The 23,601-nt window shown below is 43.0% G+C and overlaps 1 protein-coding gene across 2 annotated transcripts in view; it reads left to right on the forward strand.

Annotated features, from left to right (window-relative positions):
* The window catches only part of LOC120545262, a 49,214-nt gene that overhangs the window by 5,401 nt on the left and 20,212 nt on the right, over positions 1 to 23,601 (forward strand). For both annotated transcript variants that reach the window (XM_039779452.1, XM_039779453.1), the window contains exons 2-4: positions 2,803 to 2,823; positions 5,106 to 5,196; positions 5,538 to 5,591. In XM_039779452.1, the coding sequence (XP_039635386.1) occupies positions 5,584 to 5,591 (8 nt within the window). In that variant the 5' untranslated portion in view covers positions 2,803 to 2,823; positions 5,106 to 5,196; positions 5,538 to 5,583. The remainder of the gene's footprint in view (positions 1 to 2,802; positions 2,824 to 5,105; positions 5,197 to 5,537; positions 5,592 to 23,601) is intronic.

The following is a 23,601-nucleotide window of genomic DNA, read 5'->3' on the forward strand; positions in this document are numbered from 1 at the left end:
CCGATCAACTTCAAACTCGGTCTGTGCCATCTTAAGATGTTAAAGATGAAAAGTTGTTAAAAGAAAAACTTTTCGTCATAGGGCGTGGCCGTGGCGGGGCGGCCATTTTGTGCGTTTCGCCGCCGAAACAGGAAGTGGGTGTAACTCGAGTGTACGTTGTCCGATTACCTCGAAACTTTTCAGGATTCATAAGAGTCCAACCATGAGGACAAGTAAAGGCCGATATTTACTTAAAGTCATAGCGCCCCCTAGTGGCAACAGGAAGTAGGCCTAAAAGTCAAGGTGCTATACTTTAACGAACTCCTCCTAGAGATTTCATCCGATGGACTTCAAACTTGGTCTGTACCATCCCAACACCTTAACGTTGAGAAGTTATTAAAAGAAAAACTTTTCGTCAGACGGTGTGGGCGTGGCGTGGCGGCCATTTTGAGTGTTTAGCGATGAACAAAGAAGTTGTTGTAACTTCAGTGTACGTTGTCGTATCTGCCCGAAATTTCTCACAATTGACAAGGGTCCATGCCTGAGGACACCTACACGCCAAAATTGACTTTTGGTCATAGCGCCCCCCGCTGGCAACAGGAATTGTGCCTTATATGACAAACATCATCCGATTTACATGAAACTTAGAATGTGTGGTCTACATGTGATACTGAGCCGGCCCCTATAATATGACCACGCCCACTTACTCAGGCCACGCCCCCTTTCATAACATTTGAACTGTTTAAGGTAGAGTATTGTGTGAGATGTCATTGAACTCAGCAAAGACTGCCTTATTCGTTGGTGATGGTTTGGCCAGCCCCCTATGTTTAGGCCATGCCCCCTTTCATAACGTTTCAACCGTTTAAGGTATACCCTGGTGTGAGGTATCATTGAACTCAGCAGAGACTTCCATCTTCATTGTTTATGGTATGGCCCGCCCCCTATGTTTAGGCCACGCCCCTTTTATAACTAATGACCTGTTTAATGTAGACCCTTGTGTGAGGTATCATTGACCTCAACAGAGACTTCCTTCTTCATTGGTAATTGTTTGGCCCGCCCCCTATGTTCAAGCTAGTCTTGAGTCTTGTGTGTGGTATCGATGAACTCAGCAGAGACTGTCTTTTTAATTGGTGATGGTTTGACCCGCCCCCTGTGCTTTAGCCACGCCCCCTTTCACAGCTAATGAACCGTATGACGTAGAGTCTTGTGTGAGGTATCGTTGAACTCGTCCGGGAGTTCCCTTTTCGTTGTTGACGATTTGTGGCGTCTGAGCGCAACGCAAATGCGCGGTCGCAAGGAGCGGTGTCCGCCAGTAACCCCGACGCGCGCCGAGGCGCGAGGGCCCGTCCATCGCTGCTCGCAGCTTTAATTCCATTTTGTGTCTGTTAAGAGGCACAAAGGCACTCTAAAACTTGCCCCGAGCACTGCCGTTTTAGCTCAGGGGACGCTTGTAGTACGTAGCTGCAGCTTCTCCGTGTTACCTGCACTGATTCGGGTTGGGGTTTCTCGCGTAGCTATAGCAATCAAGACTAACGTAAAAGTTGGCCGGAATTCTCCTTTAACTCTCCACATATCACAAACACTAGATTAGTTATGGAAGGATTATATATGAACCATGTTACATATTTATTAACTCTCCACATATCACACACACTAGATTAGTTATGGAAGGATTATATATGAACCATGTTACATATTTATTAACTCTCTGGCTCTTTACTTTCTATTTTCATAGCTGTGAATAATGCTCTCTAGAGACTTTAATGTATGTTTCTTCAGGTTATAAATAGTTTTTTTGCTTGTCAGAACTTCCTGTTGTCTTATGTTTGTATTGTTTATGACGCTGAAGTTGGCCTCCGACTCAGAGCGTCCGATTCAGCAGGGAAACATAAATTAGATTGATGAGTGACTGAACCTCTGACTGTATTGAAAGTTAGTCATTAAGGTGAATCATTAATTATGTCTAAAACACATTTTTAGATTTGTGAAAGCTTTATTGTCTTCATGAGAATGCAATAAAGGGAGATTTCACAGATTTTTTCATATGTAGACCACATTAGACCAGGAGTCTAAATTATCCTAGAGAGGCTAAAGATTCTTAAAAACACTGTTTCAGATTAGTGAAAACTAATCTGAAGTCTAGGCGTAGTACCAGATCCATTCTATGACAACAACACACACTCATGTACACACTCGTCACTATCTAACTTAGTTAATATCAATCGATCCAACACAACATGATCAACAAATGGTAAATGCTTCTTTCTACCATATAAGGCTTATTCTATATTCAAAGACCTAAGCTTAACCTTTTGTGCATCAGAGGTAACCCTGAGTTCTTCTAACCACTTCCTTAATGAGATGCACACAGCTTCTTTAGCAACAACCACAACACCCTTAAACTGTCATTCCTATCTGACGTCTGCAGCTTTAAGCATTAACAGTCAGTATGTAATGCTATTATTTCTACAACACTTAGAATTATTAATTATTTTACTTTTATTTGCTGCTTTGTCTCAGGTGATCAATAAAAGTCTTCTAACGATAACCCCTCCCTCCACTTCCCTTCTGGTTAAACTGATGATTTGAAGTCAAACTGTTTTTAAAAGAAATTCAGCGCGCATGAAAATCTTTAAAAAATCCTTCACAGCAGTCTATGATGTTACTCCATCTCTGTGACCACAGAGGGTCCTCCTCTCCCTTCCCGTTTACTGATGATTTGAAGTCAAACTGTTTCTCTTAAATCATGTGACCCCAGATGGTCCTCCTCCCTCTCTACTGATATACCGTATGAACTGTTCTCTTCTCTCTCTGCCTCCTCAGCATCACAGAGCAACAACACAGGTAAGAGCACTTTACAACTGGAAACACTTTAAAATGATCAGATCAGGAGGTAATACCATATACAGTGCCCTCCACAATTACTGGCACCCGTGTTTAAGATGGGGTCATGGACTTCTAAAAATTCTCCTTTTTTTTAAACAACATAGAACTCAAATTGCAAAAGAGAAAAAACCCAACCTTTTATTTAAGTACATTACTTTGGTGGTAAAAAAAAAAATTGCATTTAGAAAAGAAAAACTTTAAATCATGTGTCCCACAATTATTGGCACCCCTGATGTTTATACTTTGTACAACCCCTTTTGCCAACAAGACAGCACTTAATCTCCTTCTATAACATTTCACAAGATTGGAGAACACAGAGAGAGGGATCTTTGACCATTCTTCTTTGCACAATCTTTCTAGATCATCCAGAGTCCTGGGTCCTCTCTCATGCACTCTCCTCTTTAGCTCACCCCACAGGTTTTCGATTGGGTTGAGGTCTGGGGACTGAGATGGCCATGGGAGGACCTTGAATTTGTGACTGCTGAACCATTGTTGTGTAGATTTTGCCACATTTTAGGATCATTATCCTGCTGAAAGACCCAGTGACGAACCATCTTCAGCTTTCTGGCAGAGGCCATCAGGTTTTTATTTAAAATGTCCTAGTAGTTCAAAGCATTCATAATGCCATGCACCCTAACAAGGTTCCCAGGGCTTTGGAAGAGAAACAGCCCCAAAGCATCACAGATCCTCCACCATACTTCCGCGGGGGACGGGGGGTGGGGCTTTTCGGCATACTCATCTTTTGTTTTACGCCAGACCCACTTAGAGTGTTTGTTGCCAAAAGCTCAATCTTAGTCTCATCTGACCAAAGCACACGATCCCAGTTGAAGTCCCAGTGCCGCTTAGCAAACTCCAGACGTTTACGTTTGTGAGTGTTAGTGAGAAAAGGCTTTTTCCTTGCATGCCTCCCAAACAGCTTGTTGGCATGTAGAGAGCGTCTGATGGTTTTTTTTGAGACTTCGTGACCCCAAGATGCCACTCTTTGATGCAATTCTGTGACAGTGAGTTTAGGACTTTTTTTTACTTATCTTGTGGCATGATAAACTTGGGACCTCTTCCAGCCTTGTTTGTCACTGTTCCAGTTGTTTTAAACGTCTTAATGATTCCTCTGACTGTAGATACGGGCAAGTTAAGGCCAGTGGCTATTTTCTTGTAGCCATTTCCTGACTTATGAAGGTCGACACACGTCTGCCTTACTTGAATTGTGTGTTCTCTTGTCTTTGCCATGTTGACAAATGGGTAAGAGAATTAGGACTCTGTGTCACGTCATATTTATACCCCAGGGAAACAGGAAGTAATGAATTACTATTTCAAAGTTCCTAGATACCCTGACCAACTTTAGCAACTACAGAAAAATATATAAAAAAAAAAAATCAATTACATTTTTCAGCGGAATTGTTAGGGGTTCCAATAATTGTGGGACGCATGATTTCAAGTTTTTTTTTCTAAATGTGTGATTTTTTTTTACCACCAAAGTAATGTACTTAAATAAAAGGTTGGATTTTTCTCTTTTTTTGCATTTGAGTTCTATGTTGTTTAAAAAAAGTAGAATTTTTAGAAGTCCATGACCCCATCTTAAACAGGGGTGCCAGTAATTGTGGAGGGCACTGTATATATAAATATATATATATATATATATATATGTTTTCATGACTATTTACATTGTAGATTCTCAATGAAGGCATCAAAACTATGAATGAACACATATGGAATTATGTACTTAACAAAAAAGTGTGAAATAACTGAAAATATGTCTTATATTTAAGATTCTTCAAAGTAGCCACCCTTTGCTTTTTTATTAATAAGGGAAATAATTCCACTAATGAACCCTGACAAGGCCCACCTGTGAAGGTAAAACCATTTCAGGTGACTACCTCATGAAGCTCATTGAGAGAACACCAAGGGTTTGCAGAGTTATCAAAAAAAGCAAAGGGTGGCTACTTTGAGGAATCTAAAATATAAGACATGTTTTCAGTTATTTCACACTTTTTTATTAAGTACATAATTCCTTATGTGTTCATTCATAGTTTTGATGCCTTCAGTGAGAATCTACAATGTTAATAGTCATGAAAATAAACAAACACATTGAATGAGAAGGTGTGTCCAAACTTTTGGCCTGTACTGTATATATATATATATATATATATATATATATATATATATATGCATGAGGAAAATGTATTTATCATAACTAATAACATACTACCTTAAATTCATACAATTTATTTTCTTTCTTCCAGTGTCCGTAGTCACCACGTCACCGAGCTTCAGGAACTTCAGATCTACTTCTCTGGACCTCGTTCTGGGTTGACCAGGACTTTAAAAACACAGGTATGGATCACAGGTTGGATGGTTCTGAATCAGTCTGTCTTCCTGTTTGTTACAGCAAATGACCTTTCAAATGTTTTCCTAGGAAAGAAAAAGTAATAAAGTGTTAATTACATTTGATAAATGGCCATAATGTGAAAGTTTCTAAAGATGGAGTCTAGAGAGAAGTTTCCACATACAGACACCTCTGATTTTACCTCTGCTTTGTGTTTGAACTTGATAGATGACTCAATTTTAGATTAAAGTAATTCATACTTTTGAAACATTATCTTTGTAAAGGATCAGCCAGCCCCTGACCCCACATATTAAACTCACTGTGGTTGATCTCTGACTTGTTCTTCCAGAAAACTCACAAGGTGCTCCATCCTCAACTCCTGGGAAGCCGTTAACATGGCAACGCGGAGTATTACTTGCTAAAACAGCACAGTTTTAGTATTAAACACTGCTGGACCACATTTTACTACATGATGAGACAAGTCACTACATAAGAGACGTTGGTGGCGATACTTATACAGTATATGTCAACTATCTATATTGCAAAAAAGAGCCATGAGAATAATTCATAATAGAGGTCAACAGTGTGGTTCTGGAAATAACAATATCATTGACTGATTGATTGATTGATTGATTGATTGATTTATTAGATTAGATTATCAGAGATAAAGTCTAAAGACAGTTTGAGGTAGACCGACCCCGAGCTCTGAAGATGTGAAACAAAGTTTCTGCTCTGGTAGAAGACATAAATCTGTATAAAATCAATCATTTATTTTTTTATTTTATTCATAATCTTGTGGAGAAGTACTACACTACCCTCAATCCTAAGCCTAACGACGTCTGTGATTGGTCCAACTCATGGTTACCAAAATGTTTACAGAACCTGCGAACAGCTAGAGCGAGCTGATACCACTGAAGTCTGTGATAGTTTCTGTACACAGTCTTGTTCCTTTGACGTTTCTTCAATATCCAAAAAATAATAAATTTGCCAAATTAAATGTCTTCTGGTCCTGATTCCTCTCGTAGCTGGTTGTCTTGGTTGCAGGGTTAAAACTCTTTATATCAACATTTAAAGGTGCAATATGTAATATTGTGTGTAATACTGGCAGCTAGCGGTTAAAATAGTTACTGCAGTACAAATTCAAAATACTGGAGAGTCGTCTCCCCCGCCCCCTCCTGCTCAGACTCGAAGTTCACGGGGGTTGCCAGGCTGAGACCGCAGCATTCACAACAATGTTGCTAGACGCTTGTCTCACATAGCCAGACATTACTCCACAGCACAGCGGAGTAGCTAACGGTAGATGCTGGCTATATTGACAGTCATAAAAGCCCGTGCTCATTCGGAGCTCTGTAACCAACTGACAGACACACTTTTTCAGTTTAAAATTACAGTATGAACCGCTAAAAACACAACAACCTCACTGTCCTCTCCACACGCCAGTCAGGCACACTTCCTCGGCTTAGAATTACAATACGAACCGCTAAAAATACCATTACCTTGCCGACGGAACACACTATATTGGCTTGGAATTACAGCAACAATCGCTAAACACACTGCAAACTCACAGTCCTCTCTTTCCGATTTACAGCCCCCCTCTCGTGGCTTAAAATAACTCACCGTTGTCGGCTCCAGCCGCTGACGAGGCTACACGCTGTAAACAGCCGTGGCCCGCTTGCCTGGTTCTCCGGTAACGTTAGCAGTAAGCAGGGTTAGCAAGGCGGCGTTAGCCAGGACCAGTCGGGATCACTTTACTGGCTATGTCTCAATTGTTTTTGCGAGTAACCAACTCGGTTACTCTAGCTATATAATTCAATGTGAGTACACAAATTTTGAAATGACAAAAAATGCCCCTGGTAGCTGTGATAAATTAGCCTGAAGCTAATGCTTACCGGTTCAGGAGAAAATACAGTTTCTTGCGAAAGTATTCGGCCCCCTTGAACGTTTCGACCTTTTGCCACATTTCAGGCCTCAAACATAAAGATATAAAACTGTAATTTTTTGTGAAGAATCAACAACAAGTGGGTCCCAATTATGAAGTGGAACGAAATTCATTGGCTATTTCAAACTTTTTTAACAAATAAAAAACTGAAAAAGTGGGCGTGCAAAATTATTCAGCCCCTTTACTTTCAGTGCAGCAAACTCTCTCCAGAAGTTCAGTGAGGATCTCTGAATGATCCAATGTTGACCTAAATGACTAATGATGATAAATAGAATCCAGCTGTGTGTAATCAAGTCTCCGTATAAATGCACCTGCTCTGTGATAGTCTCAGAGGTCCGTGTAGCGCAGAGAGCATCATGAAGAACAAGGAACACACCAGGCAGGTCCGAGATACTGTTGTGGGAGAAGTTTAAAGCCGGATTTGGATACAAAAAGATTTCCCAAGCTTTAAACATCCCAAGGAGCACTGTGCAAGCGATAATATTGAAATGGAAGGAGTATCAGACCACTACAAATCTAACGAAACCGGCGCCCCTCTAAACTTTCAGCTCATACAATGAGTAGACTGATCAGAGATGCAGCCAAGAGGCCCATGATCACTCTGGATGAACTGCAGAGATCTACAGCTGAGGTGGGAGACTCTGTCCATAGGACAACAATCAGTCGTATACTGCACAAATCTGGCCTTTATGGAAGAGTGGCAAGAAGAAAGCCATTTCTTAAAGATATCCATAAAAAGTGTTGTTTAAAGTTTGCCATAGCCACCTGGGAGACACACCAAACATGTGGAAGAAGGTGCTGTGGTCAGATGAAACCAAAATCGAACTTTTTGCAACAATGCAAAAAAGCGTTATGTTTTGGCGTTAAAAGCAACACAGCTGATCACCTTAACACCACCATAAACCCCACTGTCAAACATGGTGGTGGCAGCATCATGGTTTGGGCCTGCTTTTCTTCAGCAGGGACAGGGAAGATGGTTAAAATTGATGGGAAGATGGATGGAGCCAAATACAGGACCATTCTGGAAGAAAACCTGATGGAGTCTGCAAAAGACCTGAGACTGGGACGGAGATTTGTCTTCCAACAAGACAATGATCCAAAACATAAAGCAAAATCTACAATGGAATGGTTCACAAATAAACATATCCAGGTGTTAGAATGGCCAAGTCAAAGTCCAGACCTGAATCCAATCGAGAATCTGTGGAAAGAACTGAAAACTGCTGTTCACAAACGCTCTCCATCCAACCTCACTGAGCTCGAGCTGTTTTGCAAGGAGGAATGGGCAAAAATGTCAGTTTCTTGATGTGCAAAACTGATAGACATACCCCAAGCAACTTACAGCTGTAATCGCAGCAAAAGGTGACGCTACAAAGTATTAACTTAAGGGGGCTGAATAATTTTGCACGCCCAATATTTCAGTTTTTTTTTTGTTTAAAAGGTTTGAAATATCCAATAAATTTCGTTCCACTTCATGATTGTGTCCCACTTGTTGTTGATTCTTCACAAAAAATTACAGTTTTATATCTTTATGTTTGAGGCCTGAAATGTGGCAAAAGGTCGAAAAGTTCAAGGGGGCCGAATACTTTCGCAAGGCACTGTAAGCCAACTCTGCGTCCTTTTGGGCTCTAAGCTGTCTCCATCTTTCAAATACATCTCCAATATTTACCAGGGGGTTGTTACGTCTCTGGTCACGCAACTGTTAGAAACATGCTGTTTTCTTTTTTTTAGGACGGGTAGAATCTATCTCTGTTGATCCTGTTTGTTTGTTAGCTGCTTTCATGGCTGTACTAACGTTACAGCTGTAGCGCGCTGGGTTTACGTTTTTACAGGTATATCTGGCAACCCGGCCTGGCTGTCAAACTGGGCCGTTGATAACAACACACAGATCAAAACATAAACAGAAATTCCGTCACGGAATGTAAATTTCAAAAAGAAAAATACTGAAATTAGCATTGTTGTCAGAAAAGATAGTATTTCAGTTTAACATTTTTCCTTAATATCTGATGAGGCATTGGTATCATTTTTGGATTTATTACACTACAAATATTACATATTGGACCTTTAATGAAACATCAGCAGTGTTGTAATATGTACTAGAAAGCAATACTTGAGTAAAAGTACAAGTATCGTACTAGAAAAAGACTTCGGTAGAAGTGAAAGTTACCTTTTATAATATTACTTAAGTAAAAGTCTTAAAGTATCTGATATATACTGTACTTAAGTATCAAACGTAATTTTCTGATATTAAATGTACTTTTTAGAGCATTTAGAGCACTTTTTTAAAGCAAGTGGTTAGAACTTTTATTGTGGCTTTCTTATAGTAAAGCATAAAGCATATTCAGGGTTCCCATATCTTCTTAATCTCACTCATCAAATCAAAATCACATTCTTTTCTCTGACTTTTCAGGCACAATTATCTTAAGTTCAAAGAACAAACAGCTGATTTTTAGAGCTGACATCAATGTACAGAAACATTTCTTGCAACACGCGTGTATGACGTTATCTTCACCACTACCCTGTTCACCGAGTTCACCACTATCGTCAGGGTGGTCGCAGGGCTCAACATAAAAAAAAGTTTTGCTGGCCCCTTCTACATTTTTACTGGCCCTGAAAGAAATATCAGAGGTGTGATTGGAAAAGGACAAAAAAGCGGGAAAATATACGCCGCACCTATGCTTTAGAAAATGGTTCTAACCCAGCTATAAATATATAAGTTAATATATTAATACCCAGCTATATACATATTAGGGCCGGGACTCGATTAAAAAAATTTATCTAATTAATTACAGGCTTTGTAATTAATTAATCGAAATTAATCGCATTTTAATCGCATAAATATTTGACCTGAGAACAGTGAGAAGTAATTTTTTTCACATGGATTTTTAGTATACCGTTGAATGACTGAATACATAAGCTTAAGCAACAAAATATTGTTTATTTTTGTTCAACCAAGTCCAGCAGACCAGTGCAATTCTTGCCATTAAGTGTAGCAGTAGCATATTTAGAAATATAGTACATTTCAAAAATTCAGGTAGCCTATAGGTAGGTAGACCTTCTTTAGTAAAACACAATACTTTCAAGTCCATTCAGACTTAGTTACCCTGGTCCTTAAACCAGTCATCTGGTGGAGTGTAGGTTGGGTGTGGATCCTTGTAGAGCCCTGCACGGGCCAAAAACTCCAGCCCTAACCCGGCCCTGGCCCGTGGTGTTCAAGCCCTACCCGACCCCAGCCCGACCCTAGACCAACATCAATCACTTTTCAGCTCTCTCTGACGCGCGCGCTCTTTGATGTGCTCTCTCTCTCTCTCTCTCTCTCTCTCTCTCTCTCTCTCTCTGACGCGCGCTCTCTGATGCGCGCTGTCTCTCCTACACACGCAAACACACACACGTCACACCTTCTCCATAAACAACATGAAATCAAGGAGAGGGTTAACTTTTCCTGCTACAGATTCCCCACCGTGGTCAGAAAACACAGAGGAGACACTTTGTTTCTCTCACTATGACTCTAGAGTCGCTACTCGCTCCGATCGCCGGCACTCTCTCACTTCTCCCTCTACCACACACTCCTCACACACACACACTCCCCACACACACTCCCCACACACACACACACACACACACATGCGGCTCGACGCACACATCAGCGCACAAGTATAAACATCAGGCCACTTACATAGGCTACGGCGAGAGCTCTGCGTGGCGCCTCCGCACAACTGTAAAACGGCCTTAAGATGGGCACAATGAGGAGAGAAGCTAAAATAAGCCCGAGTCCGACCAGAGCCCGATCTGTAAAAAAAAAAAACGGCCCGAGCCCGGCCCGAATGGGCTTAGCCCGTCGGACCCCGACGGGCTTGCAGGGCTCTAGCTCCTTGTTCTCGGAGTCGGGCTAACGTCCACGCTAGCTGCTAAATTTTTTTTTTTTTTTTTTTTTTAAGAAAAAAAAAATTTATTCTCAAATCCAAGTGGTAGAAAGAAACAATTACAATATTCATGTTGTATAAACACAAACATACTTAACACCATTCGCAAAAACAAAACAAGGAGGGAAACATTTCTTTCTAGGAAAGGTAAGGTTTGTAGGCATCTCCACTGTCCTAGGTGGTCACACTCTGCAGCAAGGTAATGTTGTCTCCTTTCAACATGATCCTCCCCAGCGGCTTTCTGTTCTTAGTGCTAGCTGCTAAATGGCTCGATGTGCTCCGGTGATGTGCGAATTCCTTGTTGCATAGCTCGCACACAACCATGCTCTCTTATCGACGCTTCGATCCGTTCGTTTTTTATAACAAAATGTCCCATCCGCGGGGCCAACCAAAGCGGTCTCGTCAGCTTCTTCGTTCATGTTCACCGTGGTTTGTTGTTGTCTTAGTTGGTGCGCCAGTATAATCGGTCCGCCGAAACTCATCCAGTGAGAAATGTCCCGCGGTGCAAAAATAAGTCTGATTAAAATGCATAAAAAATTAATTTTTTTGTGTAATTAATTAACGCATTAAAGTCTGTAATTAATTAATCTTAATTAACGCGTTAAAGTCCCGGCCCTAATATATATATATATATAAAATGTTGTGCCATTAGCAGCAAAGCTAGACCAGGGGTCATCAACTACATTTTTCCAAGGGACAGAATTTTTTTAAGCAGACACTCCAGGGGCCGGACTTTCAAATAAAGAAAATAAAATTATACCTAATACGTATCATCTTGTTTGATATTTTCACTTTCTTACTAAATTAATGCTATATTTATTTACATGTATTAGTGTAAGCAAACCCCTAAAAACATGGAAAATCCATAATGATAACTAGATAGGCTACTTAACTAGAAAATGATATCAGATTAGTCCTGTATGCCTAATTTGAAATAAGACAATTCTGATTCTAAATAGCCGGCAACATCGTCAAGAATGAAGAACGCGGCATCATTCACGTGATATTAAGTAGCCACATGTATTTGTTTTGGTCTTAAAATACCTCCATAGGTTTACCGCTCCAGCAGAGAGGATGGCTCGTTTAGACAGCAGCTAGTTTACAAGAGTTTGTCCAAAGTTCAAGATTGGTTGCAAATTAAGACAAACAGTTAGACTACAAACTGACATCTTTCGTTTTAGCTTCGTTTGTAAAGTCGCTATTTGCAGAGTAGAGCTGTGTTTGCACAGCGCGTGGGCGGAAGTGGACGAAGCGAGACAGATCAGACTGAAATATCGGTTTCTACGTGTTTCTGCCTGTAGAACAGGTACGTGGGTTAATGATAAGTATTGACTCTTTAATCATGGAGGTTTTATTGTAGGATACCTACTTACAGTAACGAGTGTAGCGTTAGTTCATCTGTGCCATCGGCGGTAAATAATCCTCGGTAACGTTTCCAGTCAGTAGGCTACATGTGCTGCGTGTAACGCACACACCAGTGACTGTGGCTGCAACCAGCCCGACATACGTTTTTACATCGGGCCATTGCTTATGTCGAGCCTGGTGGTCTACGATAAAGGGAGGTCCTCCAGAGGTGCTCGTGCTTCCATGGCGGTTAGTGTTGACGAACTGACCGAAGAGCCGGTTAATTAACTCGACTCGTGTCTCTGAGCCGGGACAATCGAGTGCCATACGTTAATGAACCGACTCACTCCTGTTTTTTTCTTTCACTTCATTCGTGCCGTTGGCATTATGCATGTCAATGGTTGGCCGTTGTGTAGCTGGTATTCTTCTGCTACTGTGTGCGTAGTATCTAGCTCATTAGCGCCTCCACTGGACTGGAGTGGTGGTGGTAGAATCAATCAGGAAATGAGCTACTAATGCCCTAATGCCTAGACCCTATGACTAACGAGACCGAATGTAACCATGCAACAGGCCGGCCACCATTTGTCTAATGTAACCGTGCAACCTGCCGGGCCGCTAGAGTCTAATGTAACCGTGCAAACCTGCCGGCCGCTAGAGTCATAATGTAACCGTCGCGACCTGCGGCCGCTAGAGTCTAATGTAACCGTCGGCCGCTGCGGCCGCTAGAGTCTAATTAACCGTGCCACCTCCGGGCCGCTAGAGTCTAATGTAACCGTTGCGCCGGCCGCTAGAGTCTAATGTAACCGTGCAACCTGCGGCCGCTAGAGTCTAATGTAACCGTGCAACCTGCCGGCCGCTAGAGTCTAATGTAACCGTGCAACCTGCCGGCCGCTAGAGTCTAATGTAACCGTGCGACCTGCCGGCCGCTAGAGTCTAATGTAACCGTGCAACCTGCCGGCCGCTAGAGTCTAATGTAACCGTGCAACCTGCCGGCCGCTAGAGTCTAATGTAACCGTGCAACCTGCCGGCCGCTAGAGTCTAATGTAACCGTGCAACCTGCCGGCCGCTAGAGTCTAATGTAACCGTGCAACCTGCCGGCCGCTAGAGTCTAATGTAACCGTGCAACCTGCCGGCCGCTAGAGTCTAATGTAACCGTGCGACCTGCCGGCCGCTAGAGTCTAATGTAACCGCGCCGCCTGCGGCCGCTAGAGTCTAATGTAACCGTGCCACCGCGGCCGCTAGAGTCTAATGTAACCCGCGGCGCTACGGCGAGTCTAATGTAATCAAGCGGTGTCTTGGTTCTCAGCAAGTTTGAGTTATTAACCGAGCCTTGTTTCTGGTGCATCTTTCTAGGATTGTGTTCATGGCAATTCACTCATTATCGATGGGGAAGTACAGTACATCACATACAAATACATGTCATGTTATTTTGGTAGTTATGTTAAGTTAAATGTTAGAGAAGTGAATGTTGCTACGTGGTAGCTAGGCTAGGCTTTCACAAGGAGACCGCGCACCAGGCTACTGAACGAGACCGTAAGGACCGTAACCGAGGGACATTATAGAGTGTGGTCTAGACCTACTCTATCTGTAAAGTGTCTCGAGATAACTTCTGTTATGATTTGATACTATAAATAAAATTGAATTGAATTGAATTACTGCATGAGTCTATATTCAAACGGGTGTCTAGGGGCTCGCACGTTTAGAGTTATCAACCGATAGCCCTAAACACACATTTTTCCAAGGGACAGAATTTTTTAAGCAGACACTCCAGGGGCCGGACTTTCAAATAAAGAAAATAAAATTATACCTAATAACGTATCATCTTGTTTGATATTTTCACTTTCTTACTAAATTAATGCTATATTTATTTACATGTATTAGTGTAAGCAAACCCTAAAAACATGGAAAATCCATAATGATAACTAGATAGGCTACTTAACTAGAAAATGATATCAGATTAGTCCTGTATGCCTAATTTGAAATAAGACAATTCTGATTCTAAATAGCCGGCAACATCGTCAAGAATGAAGAAGCGCGGCATCATTCACGTGATATTAAGTAGCCACATGTATTTGTTTTGGTCTTAAAATACCTCCATAGGTTTACCGCTCCAGCAGAGAGGATGGCTCGTTTAGACAGCAGCTAGTTTACAAGAGTTTGTCCAAAGTTCAAGATTGGTTGCAAATTAAGACAAACAGTTAGACTACAAACTGACATCTTTCGTTTTAGCTCGTTTGTAAAGTCGCTATTTGCAGATAGAGCTGTGTTTGCACAGCGCGGGTGGACGAGTGGACAGCGCAGACAGATCAGACTGAAATATCGGTTTTTACGCTGTTTCTGCCTGTAGAACAGGAATGCGGGTTAATGATAAGTATTGACTCTTTAATCATGGAGGTTTTATTGTAGGATACCTACTTACAGTAACGAGTGTAGCGTTAGTTCATCTGTGCCATCGGCGGTAAATAATCCTCGGTAACGTTTCCAGTCAGTAGGCTACATGTGCTGCGTGTAACGCACACACCAGTGACTGTGGCTGCAACCAGCCCGACATACGTTTTTACATCGGGCCATTGCTTATGTCGAGCCTGGTGGTCTACGATAAAGGGAGGTCCTCCAGAGGTGCTCGTGCTTCCATGGCGGTTAGTGTTGACGAACTGACCGAAGAGCCGGTTAATTAACTCGACTCGTGTCTCTGAGCCGGGACAATCGAGTGCCATACGTTAATGAACCGACTCACTCCTGTTTTTTTCTTTCACTTCATTCGTGCCGTTGGCATTATGCATGTCAATGGTTGGCCGTTGTGTAGCTGGTATTCTTCTGCTACTGTGTGCGTAGTATCTAGCTCATTAGCGCCTCCACTGGACTGGAGTGGTGGTGGTAGAATCAATCAGGAAATGAGCTACTAATGCCCTAATGCCTAGACCCTATGACTAACGAGACCGAATGTAACCATGCAACAGGCCGGCCATTATAGTCTAATGTAACCGTGCAACCTGCCGGCCGCTAGAGTCTAATGTAACCGTGCGACCTGCCGGCCGCTAGAGTCTAATGTAACCGTGCAACCTGCCGGCCGCTAGAGTCTAATGTAACCGTGCAACCTGCCGGCCGCTAGAGTCTAATGTAACCGTGCGACCTGCCGGCCGCTAGAGTCTAATGTAACCGTGCAACCTGCCGGCCGCTAGAGTCTAATGTAACCGTGCAACCTGCCGGCCGCTAGAGTCTAATGTAACCGTACACCTGCCGGCCGCTAGAGTCTAATGTAACCGCTGTAACCTGCGGCCGCTAGAGTCTAATGTAACCGTGCAACCTGCCGGCCGCTAGAGTCTAATGTAACCGTGCAACCCGCCGGCCGCTAGAGTCTAATAACCGTGCGACCTGCCGGCCGCTAGAGTCTAATTAACCGTGCGACCTGCCGGCCGCTAGAGTCTAATGTAACCGCGCAACCGCCGGCCGCTAGAGTCTAATGTAACCGTGCGACCTGCCGGCCGCTAGAGTCTAATGTAACCGTGCAACCTGCCGCTAGAGTCTAATGTAACCGTGCAACCTGCCGGCCGCTAGAGTTTAATGTTTCAACAGGTTTGAGTTATTAACCGAGCCTTGTTTCTGGTGCATCTTTCTAGGATTGTGTTCATGGCAATTCACTCATTATCGATGGGGAAGTACAGTACATCACATACAAATACATGTCATGTTATTTTGGTAGTTATGTTAAGTTAAATGTTAGAGAAGTGAATGTTGCTACGTGGTAGCTAGGCTAGGCTTTCACAAGGAGACCGCGCACCAGGCTACTGAACGAGACCGTAAGGACCGTAACCGAGGGACATTATAGAGTGTGGTCTAGACCTACTCTATCTGTAAAGTGTCTCGAGATAACTTCTGTTATGATTTGATACTATAAATAAAATTGAATTGAATTGAATTACTGCATGAGTCTATATTCAAACGGGTGTCTAGGTTCTCGGCACGTTAGAGTTATCAACCGATAGCCCTAAACACACATTTTTCCAAGGGACAGAATTTTTTTAAGCAGACACTCCAGGGGCCGGACTTTCAAATAAAGAAAATAAAATTATACCTAATACGTATCATCTTGTTTGATATTTTCACTTTCTTACTAAATTAATGCTATATTTATTTACATGTATTAGTGTAAGCAAACCCCTAAAAACATGGAAAATCCATAATGATAACTAGATAGGCTACTTAACTAGAAAATGATATCAGATTAGTCCTGTATGCCTAATTTGAAATAAGACAATTCTGATTCTAAATAGCCGGCAACATCGTCAAGAATGAAGAACGCGGCATCATTCACGCTGATATTGCGTAGCCACATGTATTTGTTTTGGTCTTAAAATACCTCCATAGGTTTACCGCTCCAGCAGAGAGGATGGCTCGCGTTGACAGCAGCTAGTTTACAAGAGTTTGTCCAAAGTTCAAGATTGGTTGCAAATTAAGACAAACAGTTAGACTACAAACTGACATCTTTCGTTTTAGCTCGTTTGTAAAGTCGCTATTTGCAGAGTAGAGCTGTGTTTGCACAGCGCGGTGGACGAGAGTGGACAGCGCAGACAGATCAGACTGAAATATCGGTTTCTACGTGTTTCTGCCTGTAGAACAGGTACGTGGGTTAATGATAAGTATTGACTCTTTAATCATGGAGGTTTTATTGTAGGATACCTACTTACAGTAACGAGTGTAGCGTTAGTTCATCTGTGCCATCGGCGGTAAATAATCCTCGGTAACGTTTCCAGTCAGTAGGCTACATGTGCTGCGTGTAACGCACACACCAGTGACTGTGGCTGCAACCAGCCCGACATACGTTTTACATCGGGCCATTGCTTATGTCGAGCCTGGTGGTCTACGATAAAGGGAGGTCCTCCAGAGGTGCTCGTGCTTCCATGGCGGTTAGTGTTGACGAACTGACCGAGCCGGTTAATTAACTCGACTCGTGTCTCTGAGCCGGACAATCGAGTGCCATACGTTAATGAACCGACTTCCTGTTTTTTCTTTCACTTCATTCGTGCCGTTGGCATTATGCATGTCAATGGTTGGCCGTTGTGTAGCTGGTATTCTTCTGCTACTGTGTGCAGTATCTAGCTCATTACGCCTCCACTGGACTGGAGTGGTGGTGGTAGAATCAATCAGGAAATGAGCTACTAATGCCCTAATGCCTAGACCCTATGACTAACGAGACCGAATGTAACCATGCAACAGGCCGCCATTATAGTCTAATGTAACCGGCAACCTGCGGCCGCTAGAGTCTAATTAACCGTGCGACCTGCCGCCGCTAGAGTCTAATAACCGCGCGACCTGCCGGCCGCTAGAGTCTAATTAACGCGCGACCTGCGGCCGCTAGAGTCTAATGTAACCGTGCAACCTGCCGGCCGCTAGAGTCTAATGTAACCGGCAACCTGCCGCCGCTAGAGTCTAATGTAACCGTGACACCTGCCGCCGCTAGAGTCTAATGTAACCGCGGCAACCTGCCGCCGCTAGAGTCTAATTAACCGCGGCAACCTGCCGCCGCTAGAGTCTATCGTAACCGTGCACCTGCCGGCCGCTAGAGTCTAATTAACCGCGCGACCTGCCGGCCGCTAGAGTCTAATAACCGTGCAACCTGCCGGCCGCTAGAGTCTAATGTAACCGTGCAACCTGCCGGCCGCTAGAGTCTAATGTAACCGTGCGACCTGCCGGCCGCTAGAGTCTAATGTAACCGTGCAACCTGCCGGCCGCTAGAGTCTAATGTAACCGTGCAACCTGCCGGCCGCTAGAGTCTAATGTAATCAAGCGGTGTCTTGGTTCTCAGCAAGTTTGAGTTATTAACCGAGCCTTGTTTCTGGTGCATCTTTCTAGGATTGTGTTCATGGCAATTCACTCATTATCGATGGGGAAGTACAGTACATCACATACAAATACATGTCATGTTATTTTGGTAGTTATGTTAAGTTAAATGTTAGAGAAGTGAATGTTGCTAACGCGGGTAGCTAGGCTAGGCTTTCACAAGGAGACCGCGCACCAGGCTACTGAACGGACCGTAAGGACCGTAATCGAGGGACATTATAGAGTGTGGTCTAGACCTACTCTATCTGTAAAGTGTCTCGAGATAACTTCTGATTATGATTTGATACTATAAATAAAATTGAATTGAATTGAATTACCGCATGAGTCTATATTCAAACGGGTGTCTAGGGTTCTCGCACGTTAGAGTTATCAACCGATAGCCCTAAACACACATTTTCCAAGGGACAGAATTTTTTTAAGCAGACACTCCAGGGGCCGGACTTTCAAATAAAGAAAATAAAATTATACCTAATACGTATCATCTTGTTTGATATTTTCACTTTCTTACTAAATTAATGCTATATTTATTTACATGTATTAGTGTAAGCAAACCCCTAAAAACATGGAAAATCCATAATGATAACTAGATAGGCTACTTAACTAGAAAATGATATCAGATTAGTCCTGTATGCCTAATTTGAAATAAGACAATTCTGATTCTAAATAGCCGGCAACATCGTCAAGAATGAAGAACGCGGCATCATTCACGTGATATTAAGTAGCCACATGTATTTGTTTTGGTCTTAAAATACCTCCATAGGTTTACCGCTCCAGCAGAGAGGATGGCTCGTTTAGACAGCAGCTAGTTTACAAGAGTTTGTCCAAAGTTCAAGATTGGTTGCAAATTAAGACAAACAGTTAGACTACAAACTGACATCTTTCGTTTTAGCTCGTTTGTAAAGTCGCTATTTGCAGAGTAGAGCTGTGTTTGCACAGCGCGGTGGACGAGAGTGGACAGCGCAGACAGATCAGACTGAAATATCGGTTTCTACGTGTTTCTGCCTGTAGAACAGGTACGTGGGTTAATGATAAGTATTGACTCTTTAATCATGGAGGTTTTATTGTAGGATACCTACTTACAGTAACGAGTGTAGCGTTAGTTCATCTGTGCCATCGGCGGTAAATAATCCTCGGTAACGTTTCCAGTCAGTAGGCTACATGTGCTGCGTGTAACGCACACACCAGTGACTGTGGCTGCAACCAGCCCGACATACGTTTTTACATCGGGCCATTGCTTATGTCGAGCCTGGTGGTCTACGATAAAGGGAGGTCCTCCAGAGGTGCTCGTGCTTCCATGGCGGTTAGTGTTGACGAACTGACCGAAGAGCCGGTTAATTAACTCGACTCGTGTCTCTGAGCCGGGACAATCGAGTGCCATACGTTAATGAACCGACTCACTCCTGTTTTTTTCTTTCACTTCATTCGTGCCGTTGGCATTATGCATGTCAATGGTTGGCCGTTGTGTAGCTGGTATTCTTCTGCTACTGTGTGCGTAGTATCTAGCTCATTAGCGCCTCCACTGGACTGGAGTGGTGGTGGTAGAATCAATCAGGAAATGAGCTACTAATGCCCTAATGCCTAGACCCTATGACTAACGAGACCGAATGTAACCATGCAACAGGCCGGCCATTATAGTCTAATGTAACCGTGCAACCTGCCGGCCGCTAGAGTCTAATGTAACCGTGCAACCTGCCGGCCGCTAGAGTCTAATGTAACCGTGCGATGGCCGCCGCTAGAGTCTAATCAACCGTGCGACCCGCCGGCCGCTAGAGTCTAATGTAACCGTGCAACGCTGCGCGCTAGAGTCTAATGTAACCGTACGACCTGGCCGCCACTAGAGTCTAATGTAACCATGCAACCTGCCGCCGCTAGAGTCTAATGTAACCGGCAACCTGCCGGCCGCTAGAGTCTAATGTAAACCGCGTGCAACCTGCCGCCGCTAGAGTCTAATGTAATCAGCCGTGTCTTGGTTCTCAGCAAGTTTGAGTTATTAACCGAGCCTTGTTTCTGGTGCATCTTTCTAGGATTGTGTTCATGGCAATTCACTCATTATCGATGGGGAAGTACAGTACATCACATACAAATACATGTCATGTTATTTTGGTAGTTATGTTAAGTTAAATGTTAGAGAAGTGAATGTTGCTACGTGGTAGCTAGGCTAGGGCTTTCACAAGGAGACCGCGCACCAGGCTACTGAACGGACCGTAAGGACCGTAACGAGGGACATTATAGAGTGTGGTCTAGACCTACTCTATCTGTAAAGTGTCTCGAGATAACTTCTGTTATGATTTGATACTATAAATAAAATTGAATTGAATTGAATTACTGCATGAGTCTATATTCAAACGGGTGTCTAGGTTCTCGGCACGTTAGAGTTATCAACCGATAGCCCTAAACACACATTTTTCCAAGGGACAGAATTTTTTAAGCAGACACTCCAGGGCCGGACTTTCAAATAAAGAAAATAAAATTATACCTAATACGTATCATCTTGTTTGATATTTTCACTTTCTTACTAAATTAATGCTATATTTATTTACATGTATTAGTGTAAGCAAACCCCTAAAAACATGGAAAATCCATAATGATAACTAGATAGGCTACTTAACTAGAAAATGATATCAGATTAGTCCTGTATGCCTAATTTGAAATAAGACAATTCTGATTCTAAATAGCCGGCAACATCGTCAAGAATGAAGAACGCGGCATCATTCACGTGATATTAAGTAGCCACATGTATTTGTTTTGGTCTTAAAATACCTCCATAGGTTTACCGCTCCAGCAGAGAGGATGGCTCGTTTAGACAGCAGCTAGTTTACAAGAGTTTGTCCAAAGTTCAAGATTGGTTGCAAATTAAGACAAACAGTTAGACTACAAACTGACATCTTTCGTTTTAGCTCGTTTGTAAAGTCGCTATTTGCAGAGTAGAGCTGTGTTTGCACAGCCGGTGGACGAGTGGACAGCGCAGACAGATCAGACTGAAATATCGGTTTACGCGGTTTCTGCCTGTAGAACAGGTACGGGGTTAATGATAAGTATTGACTCTTTAATCATGGAGGTTTTATTGTAGGATACCTACTTACAGTAACGAGTGTAGCGTTAGTTCATCTGTGCCATCGGGCGTAAATAATCCCGGTAACGTTTCCAGTCAGTAGGCTACATGTGCTGCGTGGTAACATGACACACCAGTGACTGTGGCTGCAACCAGCCCGACATACGTTTTACATCGGGCCATTGCTTATGTCGGAGCCTGGTGGTCTACGATAAAGGGAGGTCCTCCAGAGGTGCTCGTTGCGCTTCCATGGGCGGTTAGTGTTGACGAACCGACCGAAGAGCCGGTTAATTAACCTCGACTCGTCTCTGAGCCGGGACAATCGAAGTGCCATACGGCTAATGAACCGACTCACTCCTGTTTTTCTTTCACTTCATTCGTACGTTGGCATTATGCATGTCAATGGTTGGCCGTTGTGTAGCTGGTATTCTTCTGCTACTGTGTGCGTAGTATCTAGCTCATTAGCGCCTCCACTGGACTGGAGTGGTGGTGGTAGAATCAATCAGGAAATGAGCTACTAATGCCCTAATGCCTAGACCCTATGACTAACGGACCGAATGTAACCATGCAACAGGCCGGCCATTATAGTCTATTGTAACCGCGGCAACCTGCCGGCCGCTAGAGTCTAATGTAACCGTGCAACCTGCCGGCCGCTAGAGTCTATCAACCGTGCGACCTGCCGCCGCTAGAGTCTAATAACCGTGCGACCTGCCGGCCGCTAGAGTCTAATGTAACCGGCAACCTGCCGGCCGCTAGAGTCTAATGTAACCGTGCGACCTGCCGGCCACTAGAGTCTAATGTAACCATGCAACCTGCCGGCCGCTAGAGTCTAATGTAACCGTGCCACCTGCCGGCCGCTAGAGTCTAATGTAACCGTGCAACTGGCCGGCCACTAGAGTCTAATGTAACCATGCAACTGGCCGGCCACTAGAGTCTAATGTAACCGGTAAAACCGGGCCGGCCGCCGAAGTCTAATGTAATCAAGCGGTGTCTTGGTTCTCAGCAAGTTTGAGTTATTAACCGAGCCTTGTTTCTGGTGCATCTTTCTAGGATTGTGTTCATGGCAATTCACTCATTATCGATGGGGAAGTACAGTACATCACATACAAATACATGTCATGTTATTTTGGTAGTTATGTTAAGTTAAATGTTAGAGAAGTGAATGTTGCTACGTGGTAGCTAGGCTAGGCTTTCACAAGGAGACCGCGCACCAGGCTACTGAACGAGACCGTAAGGACCGTAACCGAGGGACATTATAGAGTGTGGTCTAGACCTACTCTATCTGTAAAGTGTCTCGAGATAACTTCTGTTATGATTTGATACTATAAATAAAATTGAATTGAATTGAATTACTGCATGAGTCTATATTCAAACGGGTGTCTAGGTTCTCGGCACGTTAGAGTTATCAACCGATAGCCCTAAACACACATTTTTCCAAGGGACAGAATTTTTTTAAGCAGACACTCCAGGGGCCGGACTTTCAAATAAAGAAAATAAAATTATACCTAATACGTATCATCTTGTTTGATATTTTCACTTTCTTACTAAATTAATGCTATATTTATTTACATGTATTAGTGTAAGCAAACCCCTAAAAACATGGAAAATCCATAATGATAACTAGATAGGCTACTTAACTAGAAAATGATATCAGATTAGTCCTGTATGCCTAATTTGAAATAAGACAATTCTGATTCTAAATAGCCGGCAACATCGTCAAGAATGAAGAACGCGGCATCATTCACGTGATATTAAGTAGCCACATGTATTTGTTTTGGTCTTAAAATACCTCCATAGGTTTACCGCTCCAGCAGAGAGGATGGCTCGTTTAGACAGCAGCTAGTTTACAAGAGTTTGTCCAAAGTTCAAGATTGGTTGCAAATTAAGACAAACAGTTAGACTACAAACTGACATCTTTCGTTTTAGCTCGTTTGTAAAGTCGCTATTTGCAGAGTAGAGCTGTGTTTGCACAGCGCGGTGGACGAGAGTGGACAGCGCAGACAGATCAGACTGAAATATCGGTTTCTACGTGTTTCTGCCTGTAGAACAGGTACGTGGGTTAATGATAAGTATTGACTCTTTAATCATGGAGGTTTTATTGTAGGATACCTACTTACAGTAACGAGTGTAGCGTTAGTTCATCTGTGCCATCGGGCGTAAATAATCCCTCGGTAACGTTTCCAGTCAGTATAGCATAAAGCTGCGCGGTAACGCACACACCAGTGACTGTGGCTGCAACCAGCCCGACATAACGCTTTACATCGGGCCATTGCTTATGTCGAGCCTGGTGGTCTACGATAAAGGGAGGTCCTCCAGA

Source organism: Perca fluviatilis, chromosome 17 (genome assembly GCF_010015445.1).
Source record: "Perca fluviatilis chromosome 17, GENO_Pfluv_1.0, whole genome shotgun sequence".
Taxonomy (NCBI): domain Eukaryota; kingdom Metazoa; phylum Chordata; class Actinopteri; order Perciformes; family Percidae; genus Perca; species Perca fluviatilis.